Source organism: Hippocampus zosterae, chromosome 17 (assembly GCF_025434085.1).
Source record: "Hippocampus zosterae strain Florida chromosome 17, ASM2543408v3, whole genome shotgun sequence".
NCBI classification, from domain to species: Eukaryota; Metazoa; Chordata; class Actinopteri; order Syngnathiformes; family Syngnathidae; genus Hippocampus; species Hippocampus zosterae.
Window position 1 is genome coordinate 4233957 of NC_067467.1, and position 16057 is coordinate 4250013.

A 16057-nucleotide genomic window follows, 5' to 3' on the forward strand; every position below is an offset into this window, starting at 1 on the left:
TTCCGGCTGAAGAGGGCAGCCATCTTACGATGCCAATTTTACTGATCCCTGTGTATGCAGTAATGAGACCCTCTCAAAGATTGATCTTTAATATTTTCATCGACCATTCAGAGTACATTATCTCAGTGTAGGGCTTTGCTTTCATTTCATTATTGATGGTTGTGACAGCATGATGAGTGTATCTCTGTGTAGCAGTCATAGATCTTAAACAACAAAATTCATGACCAGATTCTTATCGATGAAATGTGCATGTTCACTTCTCCCAGACTTCGCACGACTGTACACCACACATTTTGGCATGTTCACTCTAGAGACAGAAAATAATGTGAAAATGACACAGGAAAATTAAATGTATTCAGATAAGGTACGCTTTAGCAAGTGGCAACGTAAGATGGCCGCTCGTGGCTTCACGTCTCGCTATGAGACGCTGCTTACTCTCGAGAGTAAGCAGGACGCTGCTTACTCGAGAGTAAGCAGCGTTGTTAGTCTATTTATATACGACCCGGGGCGAGGATCGGCTGCCGAGTCCAAGCACTTTAGGATGGACGGATAACACATTCAACTATGTAAAAGTTAACGCTTCATGGGAGAGAGGGAGTTTATTCAACTTTAAATGATCTCCAACCTCTAAAACTGAATGCCCAAGATACCTTTTACAATAAAACCTCACATTTCACTACTCACCAGACTCCACTATTACAGATTTGGAGGGGGCGGGGACTTTAGTCACCGTCATGCTCCGGCCAAAGTACTTTGATGCCAATAAACTAGGTTGAAGTGCATTGAGGATCTTTATGAATGTTTTGCTTCCATCTTATGGCAGTTATGGGCAATTCAAAGAAAAATCCTCCCCGCAGGACAATAACATTTCCCAAGATTCAATTATTTACAGTTCCATTGGCCAATAGGCTACTAATTTACTAAGTGTAGTGCTTCATAACAGTTCTATAAGTTGGACGCTTTGCAAAAAAAATAAACATTCATCAGATACCATTAAAAACAAATCAAGTTGCATTACAAGTCGTTTATTTTCTCTTTGGGTCCTTTATAGTGTTAGAAGCTTGTGGATCAGTCACGTTGGAGACGGGCGTGACAGTCACCTCCGGCCCAGGGTCAACAAGTTCAGTGGAGTTGTCATCCTGTGCGCCTGGCGGGGTGGGTGTCGGTTCAGGAAGTTCACCACCTTCATCTGCATCAGAAAAGGTCGTGAGAACCAGTTCTCACATCGCAAAGTGTCCGGTATACCTTTCAGAGGAATTTCACTTGTGGGGTCAACAAGGGAGACGTGGTCCAAGTCGTCATTCAGGTCTTCGGTGAACAGACCAGGAATTAGGCCCTTGTCTGGGTCTGAAGCAGAAGTGAGACTTGAGAAGAGAACCTCATATGGTCTTAGTCTAGAGCCACTCTCACCCTTCAAGAAGTTGAGGCCGCTCATCCACTGGCTGCCGTACAGAGCAGGCCTGCTGATCTTTTTGAGCACCGGAGGCAGCTCCTCATCGGGAATAGTCAAACTTTTCTGTTCGGGCAGAACCAACATGGGACCCACTTTTGCCTGCTGTTCCCACCCTTGAGATGGGGAGAAGAATCAAATGATTGAAAATCAAATAAACTGGTGGATGCCAGTTGGGATGTTGAAACATACCAGTGGCGGGGAGTCTGCTCCTCCAATGAGATTCTCGTTCAGCCGACTTGCTGAAGCCACGAGGGCCGAATTTGGCTGCCTTGCTAGGATGTTGTCCGTTGTCGCTTTGACAATACCCACACAGGTAGTCGTTGCCGTCAGCTGAACGCCACCTTAAATGTAATAAAAAAAAATTATTGATTGAATTACCCACCGTAGACACAAAATGAACCGACACTTGCCTCCCTTTGACAAAAGTGCACGCTTTGTTGGGTGCTTCCGTATCATGGACGGGCACCGCATTCATGAGGCATGAGATGTACAGCTGTGGAAAGAAAAGGGATCTTTTTTTTAAAATGACCCCAAATGTATTTCAAAAGTAGGTCGAATCACCTCTCCTCTGTCATCATCGTAGAATCTGAAGGCATCAATGACCAATTGCAGCTTGTCATCTTGTGTTCGCACTAGGAAGCGAGACTTTGAGGGCTGAAGCTTAGAATCCAGCAAGCAACTGTTCAAGACCACAAAAAAAAAGCCTTTGAGATTGTAATTGACATTTTAACTTAAAAAAAATGGAAAATTATGTAGATCGATTTACCGGTTTTTAAATAATTTAATGGGTGGCCATTTTGCCACTTAATGTCGTCTGCGTTTGGTCATGTGAGCCTTGGGAACCAATGTCATTTTCAGTTGACAGCAAGTGGCAAAATGGCTCATTTAAGGCCTGCATTTGTTTCGAGCTTATGTATTACACTAGCTAGGAGATGGAAAATGTATTTCGTGAGTTCTACTTGTGACAATTTTATTTTGAAATCACACGTTTTACCATCCCATTTAACCAGGTAGCTTCCTAGCCAACAGCAAAAAAAATAAATAAATTGGCATTTTATCCAAGAAATTATTCGCCTATTACAAATTAAATATTTTAAAAGTAGTCTTGTCCTATTGGATCGTCATCTTTGACCCAGGAAGTGGCTAGCTGATCATCCTTTTTTTTAAGCTTGAAAGTGACAGAACAGTTCTTTCTCAAGCCTACTTTCCCCTCAATATTTTTTATAGGCATACTCAGAAATATGCCAGACTCGTGTTTCGGCACTTACCCATTCTCAATGAAGACGTATCTTGGCAGAGAATGGATGTCCGGCTGCAGCGTGGCCACACACGTGTTCAGGAACACTCGCAGGCCCACGTGATGGCCCACTCTGACAGAAGCCTCGATGAAAATTGGCTCGCCCAGGAAGTACACGTTGGCGCCCCTCTCATACTGCCAATCATCTGCCAAGAAATTTATGCAAGCATATAAATAGAACCCAAATATATACGATCGCTGTTTAACAAAAAAAAAAATACTTGTCATGATTCTGAGCTTAAAGTCCAGCGTTTCCACTGCAGCTTGTGTAGAAATGAAGGGGATCCAAGTGGGTTTGAGGGAAGAACTGGAGAGACTATAGCGCCTAAACACAACCACAACATTGGAACCACTTCATACCCCGATGTTGACTCGCACACCATTTACACCTCACCTTGCATAGTGACACTCGATTGGAACGACCGCCCCGTCCATTCGGATCAGGCCATCGGGTGATGGCGCGGGAGTGTAGATGAGCAGGTTGGTATAGACCAGGGACGCGTCAGTCATCTGCGGACAACATTGAGAGACCAATCAGAGGAGGGAGTGACCGATGTCAAAACATGGAGTCGATACCTGCCATCGGCTTTGCGTTTAATTAAACGGGCGCAGATTTAATCAATTATGAGCCGGCCGAGAGAAGATCATCAGTTCGGTCTTGATACTTTTTGGAATGTTTCTTTCATGGTGTGCTGTGATGTACTATTTTAAAATTGGTCTCTCGCCCCAACAAAAAGTTTGGGAAACAACGTTGAGCCTTACCCAGTATTTGGTGCCACAGTCCAGCAACTCAACAAGGATTCTGTACTCGCGATCGGAGGACGGCTCAGCGCCGCAGGGGCCGTTATCGCGCTCCATCCCGAGGCGCACCTCATAATTGTGGACCGGCACCCCGACGCCAAACAGGTCAGCTTGGATCAGGATTTCCAGGGAGTCCGGGTGACAGGTCACCTGGACTGTGTTGAGGGGCTGCCGATTGTCCACCGGAGCCCGTTCGGGGTCCTTGCGGCGGTAAGCCGCAAGACTCTGTTTAGCTAACGGAAGGTCGCGGCTAGCCAATGAGGAGATCACACTTGACGAGAAGAGAACAAGGAGTAAAGCTGCCATTACTGAGGGGCCTCTGGCCGCAAACGCTCCTCCTGCACAAAGACCTGCCAGCTTCGGCCGTTGTCATCTGGGAACCTTTTTTTATTGGAAAGCCAGTCAGGTGACCTCGGAACTCCGCACCTGAGTCCTATTATCCACTGATGGCGCCCACACGCATGCACGCGCAGTTTTTTTTTTAACTTGAGATGACACTCCAGATAATCTGATCGCTAGGTGGGTACATCATATTGAACAGAAGGTATCAAACTCATTTTAGGCTAATCCAGACAATTTAATATCAAGGAGGGCAAGACCGGTAAAAGGATTGAAAAATCCCATGCAGGCACGGGGAGAACATGCAAACTCCACACAGGGTAGGGCAGAGCTGGGGATCGAACCCGGTACCGCTGCACTGTAAGGTCAATGCACTAACCACTCTTCCACCGGGCCGCCACAGCATCACTATAATTAAATCAATAAAATAAATAAGGTAGGGCGGCCTGGTCGTCCAGTGGTTAGCACGTCAGCTTCACAGTGCAGAGGTACCGGGTTCGATTCCAGCTCCGGCCTCCCTGTGTGGAGTTTGCATGTTCTCCCCGGGCCTGCGTGGGTTTTCTCCGGGTGCTCCGGTTTCCTCCCACATTCCAAAAATATGCATGGCAGGCTAATTGAACACTCTAAATTGTCCCTAGGTGTGAGTGTGAGCGTGGATGGTTGTTCGTCTTTGTGTGCCCTGCGATTGGCTGGCAACCGATTCAGGGTGTCCCCCGCCTACTGCCCGAAGACGGCTGGGATAGGCTCCAGCACCCCCCGCGACCCTAGTGAGGATCAAGCGGTACGGAAGATGAATGAATGAATGAATAAATAAGGTGGTTGACTGGTTTGCGTAGTGCAGAGGACACCCTGCTTTTGCCGTCGGTCCAGTTTTATGCCTCGTTTTTAAAACCCAGTCAAAATAATGAACGCGCAAAGTAATGAGAAGAAACGTCTGCTCGCGGCTGTGATGTTTCTTCCTGCTTTGCGGCAAAGAACAACAAATAAAGCGAAGGCAGGAAACGGTAGGGGGTTCATTGTGGCTGAGCTTTAGTGTCAAAATGTGGAAGAGCAACATGAAGGCCAGCATCGCGTTCGTTGTTGTCGCCGTTTGGCTCTTAAAGGGTAAGAATGGGTGCTTATTTTCAGTTTAATGTCACGATTTTTGCTCCTTTAAATATTTTTGGGTTGTTTTTTTTTTCTGTGGAGGTAGTCAATGCAGATGTGAGCTTCATGCAGCTGTCGGAGAAGCAGTCTTTGGAGCTCTCGTGCCCCTCTCAGAAGGACCACGGCGGCCTGACAATTTTACACGTGTACCACCGCCGAGGCCCCGCTCAGACTACCCTGCTGTCCCTGGCTCGGGGGGGTGACGATGAGCTCAAGCTGGACCCCGACTACAAGACACGCTTGCTGGTGTCCGGAGGGAGCAACGGCACACGGGTCAAGGTTATCCTGTCGCACTTGGAGCAAAGGGACTCGGGGCTGTATGTGTGTGAAAAACGAGACAACGGCTCGGAGCGCGTCTTCATCACTCAGCTCTTCTTGCTGGTCGACGCCTCAGGTAAGAAAATGAAGTTCCGGGTAAACTGAAGGGAGGGTGAGAGTGGCCTGGAAGTGTCAAACTGATTTTTATGGGACATTTGGATTTGGTACTGCGGCCTTCCTGTGTAGAGTTTGCATGTTGGAAATACCGTGGTGCCTTGAGATACGCGAGACCTGACTTCATTTTTGTTCTGTTTTTACTTTTAGCAACGAGTGCTACGTGGCGTCAGTGAACTGAAATAACTTTGTAACGAGAAACAGTTTTGGCCTAGCTGAAGTTTGCTGTCACGCTAAACATAAAACAAGATACAAAACACCACGGATGGGCTAACAGAGCTAACATCAATAGCCACGGTGTTAAATATACAAATATGTAACAATAAAACAATACTCACAGTCATCTATTCTTTATCCTCTGTGAAGAATGACTCGTACAACTGCAACTTAAAGAGTGGTTACTCTTAACCGTCTTCATGTTCAGATTTGTATTATCCTACTCCCTATTTATGTTAATACGACGAGTATATGTTTTAATGAAGTACAGTTTTATCATGTGCTATTTTTTGTTTGAGAAGGACTGCACTATAAAATAAATGTATTGTGAACAGGCTTATTTATTTCCTTATAAATACGATGATGTCATTTTTCATTATGTGTGTTTGTGCAGGGATGCCATGTCAGTGCTCTTCAAGCTACCCCCCTATGCTCATGACCATCTTTTCAGCGACGAGCCTCATTCTGATCACACTCTTGTGGCTTGCCGTGGGAGAATGTGTGAGTAAACCCAAAGAGCCCCCCCCCCCTCCCCTCCCAAAGAAGGTCTTCTGTCGTTGGGCGAAAGCCGAACAACTTGTGAAATGCTTTTTAGGTGAAGGCGAGGCGTCCTCCTGCCACGGGGCCACCTGCTGTTCCCGTTTATGAGGAAATGACCAGGAAGCAGCACAACTCGGGCACCCCCCCAAACAAGCAGGAAGCTCTGGATGAGGTCACGTCTCCATTGTATGCAAACACGCTCGTGAGACAAACACAAGACAACGACTACGCCTGCCCGAGACACATCACCCTCAGAGCCTGAATGGAAATCCCCCACAATCATTTTGCATCAGTGGCACATGACCGTTGAAACACCAAATTTAATGCGGAGGCGGACAAACCTAACGCTTATTTTTGTGAATTGATTTTGTCTTTTTATAAGCCTATCGTGCCTGCTTAAAAAGAATTGAACGCCCCCCCCCCCACACACACACCAAAACACTTTTTTTCTTAAACAGCCGAGAAAAAAAATGCTATTTTATTAATATCTGAAAGAAGCTCCATAGTTCATGAAAACATTTGTTTTTCGGTGCATGTTGTTTGAACAATCACATTCTATGAGGAGAAAGATATACAGAGAGAGAAAAATCAAAAATCAAAAAGAAAACATTACAAGCCACTGACTTTGAAAATCATTAAATCTCAGTACAGACATTTTTTTTCTGAATTACTCCCCCCCACCCCAAAAAAAGCAGCCCTAATTCCAAACACCCGCTGATACGCCCCCCCGCCCCCGAAAAAAAACAAAACAAAACCCCATAAAAACCTTGAGGGTGACAGGCTGGAATCCCACAGTGCTAAAGAGTGAGACGCTCATTGGTTTTTCGGAATACACAGCATGGCGATGTAACGCTAGGTCGATCGGAATCAGGGGACAAAAAACATAAAAAATGAACAATACACATACTGGACCCCCCCCCCCCCCCCCCCCCGCCAACAACAAAACCACTGTAATAAATCAGCCACACACCAATGTAGGCCATGAAATCGTCACCCTCCGCTCCCCCCCCCCGACACTTGTGCATAGTTTCGTGTTCCTTTACAACCAGCTCCTCGTTTTCACAAGCATTCTCACCAAATGTTTCACAAAAACTCAGCTTTTCATGACCCCCCCCCCCTCCTCCCCCACACAGGAAAAAAAGGTAAGAGAATAATGCACGACGCTCCTGATTCAGTCAGGATGGGACCTCAAGAACAACTAAACAGCATTTTGCATCTTTTATTCGCTGCCTTTTTTTAAACAATTCGCATTTTCTGTTTTGAAATGTAAAGCAATTTTAATATATAGATTATATATCTATATATCTTTATATATATATATGTATATATATATAAAGCACTCCATATTCATTTAAAAGTCCATTATTTGGTTATCATGTAACTGCTATGGATTTCGAAACGTCAGGTATTTGCTCCTCTTTCTCAAATCCATAACTTTCAGTGCTTAGATGATTCGTAATATTTGTCTTCAAAATGTACATTAAAATGACGTGGAGTTAGTACGCTGGAACCCTGGCCTTCCTGAGACGAGATCCACTTTTTCATGTGTGCAAGATAGTGAGCAAATTTTTTTTTGTCTTTTTTGTTTTGTCGGTGTTTCTCGTTTTGTTTTGTATAAAGTCAAAAATAGATAGTCAACATAAAAACATACACGCTTTCTGATAGTCCAACAGAAACAGAACAAAACAACACTGTTCGATCCCAGAGTTCTGAAACACGAGAACGCTTCATTCTGTGTTGCGCTTTGAAAAATGGAAGCATTTGTCCTCTTTTTGTTGTCATTATCTTTTTAAAAAAAATTTTTTTTACCCCTTTCCCCCTGACATTCCCATTGTTTAATTCTTTTTGAACTCCAGAAGAAAACAAAAGTGTTTTGTAAACTGTCAGTGGCCCGACGGTTACAATGAAATGAGTGTGAGAAAAAAAAAAAAAAAAAAGGTAGGCACCTCAGACAGCAGAAGTCCTTCTACCCCCAAACATCTATGGCCACAGGTCTGTCAAATACTTTTTTTTGTCCATTTTCTTTTTTTTTTAAATTTTATTTATATGAGGTGTATCAGGAATATCCCAGGAACGGTGCCACAAGTAATTTTCAAATATGTAGTCAGATGCTCAGAGCTCTTCTTACACACGGAACAAAGCAAACTAGATCTCTTCCGGTGCGTTCGTTGATCATGTGGCCTACACTGGGCAGCAAAAAATTAAAATTAAAATTAAAAAAAGTCCTGGAACTTTTCTGATACACCCCGAAGTCTGAAAAAAAATGGTGCAATACTCAAATACAACTCATATTTTCCTTGGATTATTGTTCACAATGAAAGCCACTAAAGGTAGATAAACATGACATTAAAAAAAACACACACACACGTATTCTTTTTAGTCCTTGAGTAAACACGTACACGTGAACTGCCCCCCCCCCTTCGGTACTTGTGTCATGTCGTTGGGTTTAGCTGGATGAGGACACTCAGTGCAACGCGAGAGAGGCTAAAGTCAGAACAATACTGAGTTTGACAAGAAACTAACTAAAATGGCCGACACACTCGCGTACAGTACAAGCAGCCTTGTGCAAACACTCCCCACTCGCACACGTTTTGTTTTACCTTTTCAAAGTCGATCCTTTTCAACGTTTCTTGAATTGGAAACAAAAATAACTCGGAAAAAAATGTTCACATTACATTATTGGCGCTTCTTTTGATTCAAGTATTTCTTTTCATTATTTTGTATTTGTCTGATATGTTTACGATCTCGTCAATGTTCGGGAGGGTATGCGGGGGGGCCACATACACATAAACTCACATACATCTGCCCGAGATGCGTCTGAACTTGCATGTGCATATTCAACCCAGGCATTTGTTTAAAGTCGGGGTCGGGGAACCCTGTGAGAATTTTTTTTTCAGCCATGTCATTCTATAAAATCTCTTAGAAAAGCCCCCAAATGCTCCAAAGAAACAGACAATAATAAACATTTTTTTCAACCACTTTTTTTCTTCTTAAATTTCATTTAACCCCTTGGAGGGCTTTTATAAAAATGGAAAAAGGTTGCCCACCCCTGCTTTAAATACAGCTTTGCTTAGTCAACTCTTTTTTTTTTTTGGGACACTCAGACCCCTCTTGTCTGATCAATGATTGAGACGCTTTTTTTCTTCTTTTTGTTCCAGTCACTTTTGAGTTGAAGAAAAAAAAAAGGAAGGTTTGGGGGGAGGGGGGGGGAGAAAAAAAAACCCTATAGAGATGTATTTTGACCTCCAACCCAAGCAGGGGATTTGGTAGGGGGATAAAAGGAGACGGGGCCCTCGGTGCTGGTGCTGTGCCGAGAAATCCGGGGCACATCTGAGATCCGAACCCACATACTGGTCACCCGGTCTGACCGTCCCACTCAGAGTGTGGTTCCTTGAATTAAGTCCAGTGTGGAGTAAACGCACATCAAAACAAAACAAATAACACAGGCATTAGTGATTGTTTTGTTGAATGACAAGTCGAAAAAGTGACTCTGGAAGAGTGGAACACATTTACAAAAAAACAAAAAAAAAGAAACATTAAGACTTGGTACCGAACTTGAGACGTGTTCCTATTTCAAGCTGGCGCCACCCTCAGGTTGGAGGCCCGAATTGCTCCAAGGTGAGCTTGAGAAGGCGAAGTCTTGTAGAAACACAGGAGACACGTCTCAGATTTGGAGTGCAGAGCTCTAAAACATTTTTTTGTAGTTTCCTTTTGAGTTTATGCAAAAAAAAAATCTTGTATTTTGGTTTTTAAAAGAGATGTACCCGATGTGACCCATAAACAGCGCAGATGCAAAACTGCCTCCTCCTGGTGGTGAAAAAAAAGCAGCATGGCCTCCTCCTTCTCCTCCCCCCCACCATGCAGCAAAAGAAGGCGTCGTCACATGATCATGATATTTGGATGTCAGTTGGCACTAGACTGAAGCGCAATTGGGCGTCCAGGTGGTCTTTCTGACGGGAAGCTGCCTTGGTAGTAAAGGTGGCTTGAGGATTGGAGATGTTTGGCAAGGGGAGGGTGGAGGTGGGGGGGGGGGGGGCAGGGTAGTGGGTGTGGATGGATGCGAGTTCACACCTCCTTGTTCTTTGCATAGAAATGGAAGGCTGCGTCTCAGTGGAGGTGGCTCCAAGTGGAACTGAGTGCTCCCAGAGGTGAAACGTAAAGCACCAGTGTATGTCGGAGTGCGAATGTCGTATGCTGAGGGAGCTTCCCACCCCCGCGCCCCGCCCCAACACCACCACATCCAAGCCGGACGGACACAGGAAGCGAGCTCACATGTATACAAGTCGTCCGTTTTGAAGGGAGCGAGGGATTGGAAACTGCATAAAGCCATGATATCATCAGTCAGCAATGATAAAAACAGTGACAGCAAATATCAACAATAATACCGTGATAAAAAGGAAAAAAACAAACAAACAAAAACGCCTCCATCTCAGAGTGAAAGTGGAGTTTTGCTGAGGGCAGCAGTAGTAGTAGTAATCGTAGTAGTAGTAGAAGAATAGTAGTAGTACACTGAATACAGGCGGGGCTGCTCTCGGCCTGGAGGAAGAGGAGGGCGTTGGGTGCGGCGGCGGTGGGCGGACGGAGGTGGGGGGAGTTGGGATCTGCTTGCGGAGCGCGGCGCCCTGCAAGCAAGCAGGCACTCAGCGGCCACACTGGCTGGCCTCCACTGACGTGAGTACAACACGCCTGCCCAGGAATCAAGGCTTTCAAAAAAAAAAAAAATTTTTTTAAGATGGCAAGGAAGTTGAGGGGGTGTGTTTGTCTCCCTGCAGCCCCCTCCCACCATCGTTATCCCTTCGGTTGTGTTCGTTTTGCTACCATGTACAGCCTGCTACCCCCCCCCCCCCTTCCATGAAGTGAAATCTTCACAGCCGGGTTAAATTTGAAGCCACTAAGCAAGTCAGTCACTTTCCATGCCAGCGTCGATTCTCTGATGGGTGCGGGCGGGCGAGATCAGTGGGGCACAGTGGGCGTGGGACGCTCTTGATAAGTGCTATGACATACCAGGCCTTTCACATGGACTTCATTCATTTGGGCCCCCCCAAAAAAAAGTAGAGGCGCCTTTCATTTTGGTTTGATGCCTTCTCTCTACACACATTCATGCAGCAAACTCTCTCACAAACACACACGCACACCTGTCGCCTGCTGAGAAGTGCTTTAAGTGAGTGTCCTTGAATATCAGACAGACAAGGTTGCTACTCTCCACATACACACGTACACACTCGCAGCCGGAAGGGGGTTGAGGGTATTTAGTGGCAGTTGTAGTCGAGCGGTGTTGCAGGTGGTGGTTCTCCCGCCGATCAGTTAGGAGCGTGGACGGTACAGTCTGTTGTGGCTTATATTGCACGTCACTTGAAATGGTTGTTTTGTGACAAAAATGGCGGGGGCTGGAGTGGTGGCACCTAACGCATTTCTTTTTTTCTTCCTGTCTTGAGGTGCAGTGAAAAGGTCAGCGACCAAACTGCCAGTTGAAGTGCATCCAAGTGTTTGTTTTTTTTTTCTCCTTCTAGTTGTTACAGCTCCATGGTAATAGCAGTGGTTCATTTTGTTTGTCCGTCACATCTTCCCCACATAACCCCCCCACCCCCCCGAACATGTCTGAATAAAAGCATTTTTAAAAAATTTGTTTGCAATGGTTCAAGAAAGAAAACAAAATGCACTACAAAAATAAATGGCTTGAACAAGGCGAACAGAGTTGCATCATTCCCTTTGAGAGCGTTTGTGTGTGTGTGCGTGTGGGGGGGGGGGGGCTCTGCACTGTTTGTAGACGGGAGCTGTGGTTGCTTCCGTTAGGCCGCAGCAGCATGTACTCTCCGCTCGACTTCCACTGGCTCAGAGACAAGGGGGGTGTGCAAGGGTCCATATGGTTCTTCACCGAGTTACGGAGTGAGTGAGGGAACGAGGGTGGGAACGAGGTTAAGGCCAAGATTAGTGCTAAGAGTCCAGAACAGCCAAAGAGTACACAACCAGTGCTCTGATTGACTTTTTTTTTTTTAACTTTGGGAATGATGCCTTGTCGCGGGTCTCTGAGGTGCAGTATGATTGCCTCGGAAAGGCAGAGAGGGATTAAGCAGAGTCAAAGATGGCAGCTCGTCACTGCGACGGTACATGTACACGTTTCACTCCACGCGATCACGCGTGGAAATTTTTTTTTTTTTTGAATATGAATAAAAGACAACTTCCCGTGTCTCCAAGTGTAAAAGCTCAACGCTGTGACTTTTTACTTCACAGAACTGCAACTTGAGCCTACTCCCCCCTCGCCCCCCAAAAAGGGGGAGCACAGGAAGGCGATGAGGTGGAGTAGCGAGGATATGGACACATCACGCCTTATCCCTCACCTTCATTGGTTACTCCCATGCTGATTATCTCCATCTTGATTTTGCAAGTTTTCTGCTCCGTTGTCTTTATATGGACTCCCCGCTCAGCAGGTCTCCAGGCAGCAGCGTACTGATTGGGCTGGGACTCCCCATCACCCGACCCTCCTCTCCACTAGGGGGCCCCCACAGGCTGGAATACTGCTGCACGCCACCCCACAGCAGATCTCCGCCCGCCTTTGCGCCACCGGAGCCTCCGCTGCCATTGTTGTTGTTGTTCCAGTGGGGGGTGTGGCCGATGGGGTGAGAGGCTCCCGACCCGGACCCGCCCATCCTCGTCTGATTGGCGCCCGGACTGGCCTGCCAGCTGGTTGTCCCGCCGAGCGACTGGCCTTGTGCAAAGAAGCGATTGACTTCCTCTTCTCCGGCAAACTCGGCGAGAATGGTGGTGTTCCCGAGCACGCACCTGGACACAGACACAAAGAGCCCCGCGAATGAAAACACTCCCATCTCCTGAGGACCGATCGCCTCGGAGCTGGGGGAAAAAAAAAGACATACATGTGCAGGGACTTCTGAGCCTTGGCAGCCTCGTCCTTGGAGCTGTAGCGGACTACAGCGTTGCCCTGTGTCAGGTTGAGGTGGAATGTGATGAGCGGGCCGTGCTGCATGCACAGTGTACGCAGAGTTGAACCGTCAATCTGCCGCAGAGAGGGTGAGGTCAACAGTGCAACCTAACCGAAAGCGTGCGTCGAGTGCTCGCAGGCTCAGGGGGGGGGATGCGGGAGTCTTCTTACCTGTGGAGTAAGGTTTCTCAGAACCAACCAGCTGCTGGTTCTGGTAGAGCTGTCTGTACTCCACGTGGTGCCTGCTGCAGAAGGAGAGCGGATGGTGTGTTACTGAACCGAAAAGGCCAACGTTACGGTCGTGTGCTTCCTCGGCTAAAATGTGGCTTGTGGGTAAAATTCAGAAGAGATTAATTTGGGAAAATGCACTGGAAGATTCTCTGTAACCTTTGAAACCAACCTGGGCACAACTTAGATCAGTTACTATACGGCAGGGCTTTGGCGGCATCTTGTGGCATGTTACGGTATTACAATTTTATTATTATTGTTTTTAATTCTCAAGAGTCAGTATCTCTAGATTGATTGTCGATGCGAGTCTATAAAGAACCAGAAGGTGAGGAGAGGAATCTTGTATTCAATTCTCAGTTCATGGTTGTTGGGAATCTTACAATTTAAATGAAAATGACTGAAATCACAATTCATTTCAATTAAATCTTATGTATTTTTGTATTTGTATCATTTTTTTTTGTATATGTTAACCATAAGGTGCGACATACCCGTGGTGTAAGAGCTGCTCCAGCCTTGGGACAGACCCAGAGAGTTGCCCCCCCACGTTGAGGACGGCTTGGTGTTTGTGAGGCCCGGCGGCGGGCGGGAGGGGGCTGCAGAGCTGCTCCGGGGTCCCTGTGGAACCTTCCACATGTCATGGGAAAGAGATGCCTGACTGTGGGAGATGGGCCCTGTGGACCAAGTGGATTTCATCTCTGACAGTTTACCTGGATAGACATACGAGAAAAAAAATGTTTGTACGACAGAATCAAATGAATAAAGTCAACGGAAAGCTAAAGCTCATCAGAATCACAATTGAAGCTCAAAATATATACCGGTACTTCCAACCCAGTCAAACAGACCGGTAGGTTAAATGTCAAGTCACACTGTAGTGTTTTCCCATGCAGAAGTAGGAAGGAGGGTCACCAACACCACAGGGGAAGGGGGCGGGGGGGGTGCACTGCAGGGAGAGGCAAGCTGGCAGAATGGAAGCTCGAATGAGTCCTTTTTAATCAGGTGAGATGACTTGACAGGCAGGCTGGGGGTGCTCTCCAGTGAACGGTGGTGGGACTCACGGTGTTGTAATACAGGGAGGGAATGGATCGTTTTGAGTTGCAGTCGTTTATCCGCTGCAATATGGGGGGTGAGGGGGGGGGGTGTTATCGGTGAGCCATGTACCTGTTTCGTCTGGCTCCGGGGACGACAGACTGAATGAGCTAGTGTAGGCACTGACTGACCAATCAGAGGAGGGAGGCAGAGCCTCGTTCTGAGATGAAGTGGGGGAAGAGCCTGAGCCGATGGCAGCGCACAAACAAGGACACAAAAACAAAACAAAACAAAAAAAACAAAGAAGGGAAAGCAGCAGAGAGAAAATGGCATAAAAGAAAACGGCATAAGAAATGACGAGATTAAGAAGAGAACAGAATCAAAGAGTACAAACAATGAACGGAGAAGCATTTTTAAACGGAAGAATGAACAACAAAAGAGTAAAGAAGCAGAGACTGGTGGCGGCGCTTTGCAATACTTGAATCAAGATGAAAGATTGAAAAAAAAAATATTGAGACACAATCGGAACTATAGCACAGCATTTCGCTCAAGCCCCTCACCTGCACTTCTGTCTCGCAACAGGTAGCGGTTGACATCTTGGATATTAGTGTTGATAGTGGGACCACTTGGGACACTACCCGGCGTCATGTTGGGGTCCGTCTCCGGATCGATATTCTGGAGACCCTTCCACGGAACGCCCGGGCAGAACTCTGCAAAAATGTCAAGTCAAAGTTTGTAAACGAGCTTCCATTTGTGAAACGTTTCGTGGATATTGAAGAAGCGACAACAGCAGCCCAGGAAGAACGCTTGTCGCACCTGGCGGCCAGTTGATGTTCGTCCCGTTGGCCATCTTGTCACTACTGCCCTTCCCTTGGCCCCAACTGTCTGGGGGCACAAGAGGACTGGTGGGAGACTCCGAGCTGGACATCAGGTTATAGGGGCTGTAGGAGTCATCCAGCTGAGGAGGCTTGCCAGGGGGGCCCAGAGTGGTACCTGCAATGTGGAAACATGGCAACTCGACTCAAACGCGCATCATTGTCAAGTAGCAGCCCGTTTTACAATGACCTGTACCGCCCGACAAGTCTAGCGAAGATAAATGATTCTCATTCCTCACCGTGTTTGCTCAGGTTGGGCTCCAAGGGAGAGGAGCCTCCAGAGAGGCTTTCCATGGAGTTGGGGTGCGTCCACTGTGACAGGCGCGACTGGGGCTGGGGCGAATCCTTCATCGACATGCCCACCTCCATGCAGTTTACATTCATGTTTGGATTCAGTCCAGCTGAGGGAGAAAGACAAAACATAATTGCTTTCAATCAATTTCAGGGGTTTCACGCGCCCCTCGTGCGATTCGCGCAGCCAGTCAAAAATCACTCACAGAGCGAATACGGGCTGTAGGTGTTTTGAGAAGACTGCTGCGGCTCTTTGGTCTGCAGGTCAGGGAGGCCCGGAGCCTGGGAGTGGCCTGGAAATAAATCAAGGGTGGATTTGGTCCCGCCGTGATGTAGGCCCGTGTGGGAGTGGGGAGGCTGCTGCTGCTGCTGCTGTTGTTGCTGCTTCATGAGCAGAGCTTGGGCCAGCTGACGCTGGTGCTGTTGGATCTGCTGCTGCATGTTATTGATTGTACGTGCAACCTGGAACGATCACC

At 46.8% G+C, this 16057-nt stretch overlaps 3 protein-coding genes across 5 annotated transcripts in view; 1 reads left to right on the forward strand and 2 right to left on the reverse strand.

Moving 5' to 3' along the window:
• Positions 1 to 1009: 1009 nt before the first annotated feature.
• LOC127590429 (zona pellucida sperm-binding protein 3-like) lies at positions 1010 to 4120 on the reverse strand. Its single transcript, XM_052049970.1, has 10 exons — positions 3513 to 4120; positions 3145 to 3260; positions 2972 to 3075; positions 2722 to 2896; positions 2015 to 2132; positions 1864 to 1946; positions 1643 to 1794; positions 1411 to 1566; positions 1246 to 1347; positions 1010 to 1189 (listed from the first exon to the last, which is right to left on the reverse strand). The coding sequence occupies exons 1-10, from the start codon at positions 3855 to 3857 to the stop codon at positions 1026 to 1028; spliced, it is 1515 nt and encodes a 504-aa protein (XP_051905930.1). The 5' UTR covers positions 3858 to 4120; the 3' UTR covers positions 1010 to 1025.
• A 744-nt stretch (positions 4121 to 4864) lies between these two features.
• On the forward strand, positions 4865 to 7154 carry LOC127590430 (uncharacterized). Its single transcript, XM_052049971.1, has 4 exons — positions 4865 to 4994; positions 5083 to 5430; positions 6079 to 6185; positions 6280 to 7154. The coding sequence occupies exons 1-4, from the start codon at positions 4931 to 4933 to the stop codon at positions 6484 to 6486; spliced, it is 726 nt and encodes a 241-aa protein (XP_051905931.1). The 5' UTR covers positions 4865 to 4930; the 3' UTR covers positions 6487 to 7154.
• Positions 7155 to 9231: 2077 nt separating this feature from the next.
• The window catches only part of tnrc6c1 (trinucleotide repeat containing adaptor 6C1), a 28133-nt gene continuing 21307 nt past the window's right edge, over positions 9232 to 16057 (reverse strand). For 2 of the 3 annotated variants that reach the window (XM_052049967.1, XM_052049969.1), the window contains 9 exons: positions 15788 to 16043; positions 15530 to 15691; positions 15232 to 15408; positions 14976 to 15125; positions 14548 to 14658; positions 13878 to 14096; positions 13333 to 13406; positions 13097 to 13236; positions 9232 to 13004 (listed from right to left, as the gene is read on the reverse strand). In XM_052049967.1, coding sequence (XP_051905927.1) covers positions 12629 to 13004; positions 13097 to 13236; positions 13333 to 13406; positions 13878 to 14096; positions 14548 to 14658; positions 14976 to 15125; positions 15232 to 15408; positions 15530 to 15691; positions 15788 to 16043 — 1665 coding nt within the window. In that variant the 3' untranslated portion in view covers positions 9232 to 12628. The remainder of the gene's footprint in view (positions 13005 to 13096; positions 13237 to 13332; positions 13407 to 13877; positions 14097 to 14547; positions 14659 to 14975; positions 15126 to 15231; positions 15409 to 15529; positions 15692 to 15787; positions 16044 to 16057) is intronic. The other variant, XM_052049968.1, reaches the window with a different exon arrangement.

Excerpts from the sequence above, each read along its gene's own strand:
- LOC127590429 (XM_052049970.1), bottom strand. The coding sequence starts at position 3,857 with ATGGCAGCTTTACTCCTTGTTCTCTTCTCGTCAAGTGTGATCTCCTCA. Across the intron at positions 2,897-2,971 it reads TAAGCTCAGAATCATGACAA|ATGATTGGCAGTATGAGAGG; the intron begins GTATTTTTTTTT and ends ATTTCTTGGCAG. Across the intron at positions 1,567-1,642 it reads GAGCAGACTCCCCGCCACTG|GGTGGGAACAGCAGGCAAAA; the intron begins GTATGTTTCAAC and ends CCCCATCTCAAG.
- LOC127590430 (XM_052049971.1), top strand. The coding sequence starts at position 4,931 with ATGTGGAAGAGCAACATGAAGGCCAGCATCGCGTTCGTTGTTGTCGCC. Across the intron at positions 4,995-5,082 it reads CGCCGTTTGGCTCTTAAAGG|TCAATGCAGATGTGAGCTTC; the intron begins GTAAGAATGGGT and ends CTGTGGAGGTAG. Across the intron at positions 5,431-6,078 it reads CTTGCTGGTCGACGCCTCAG|GGATGCCATGTCAGTGCTCT; the intron begins GTAAGAAAATGA and ends GTGTTTGTGCAG.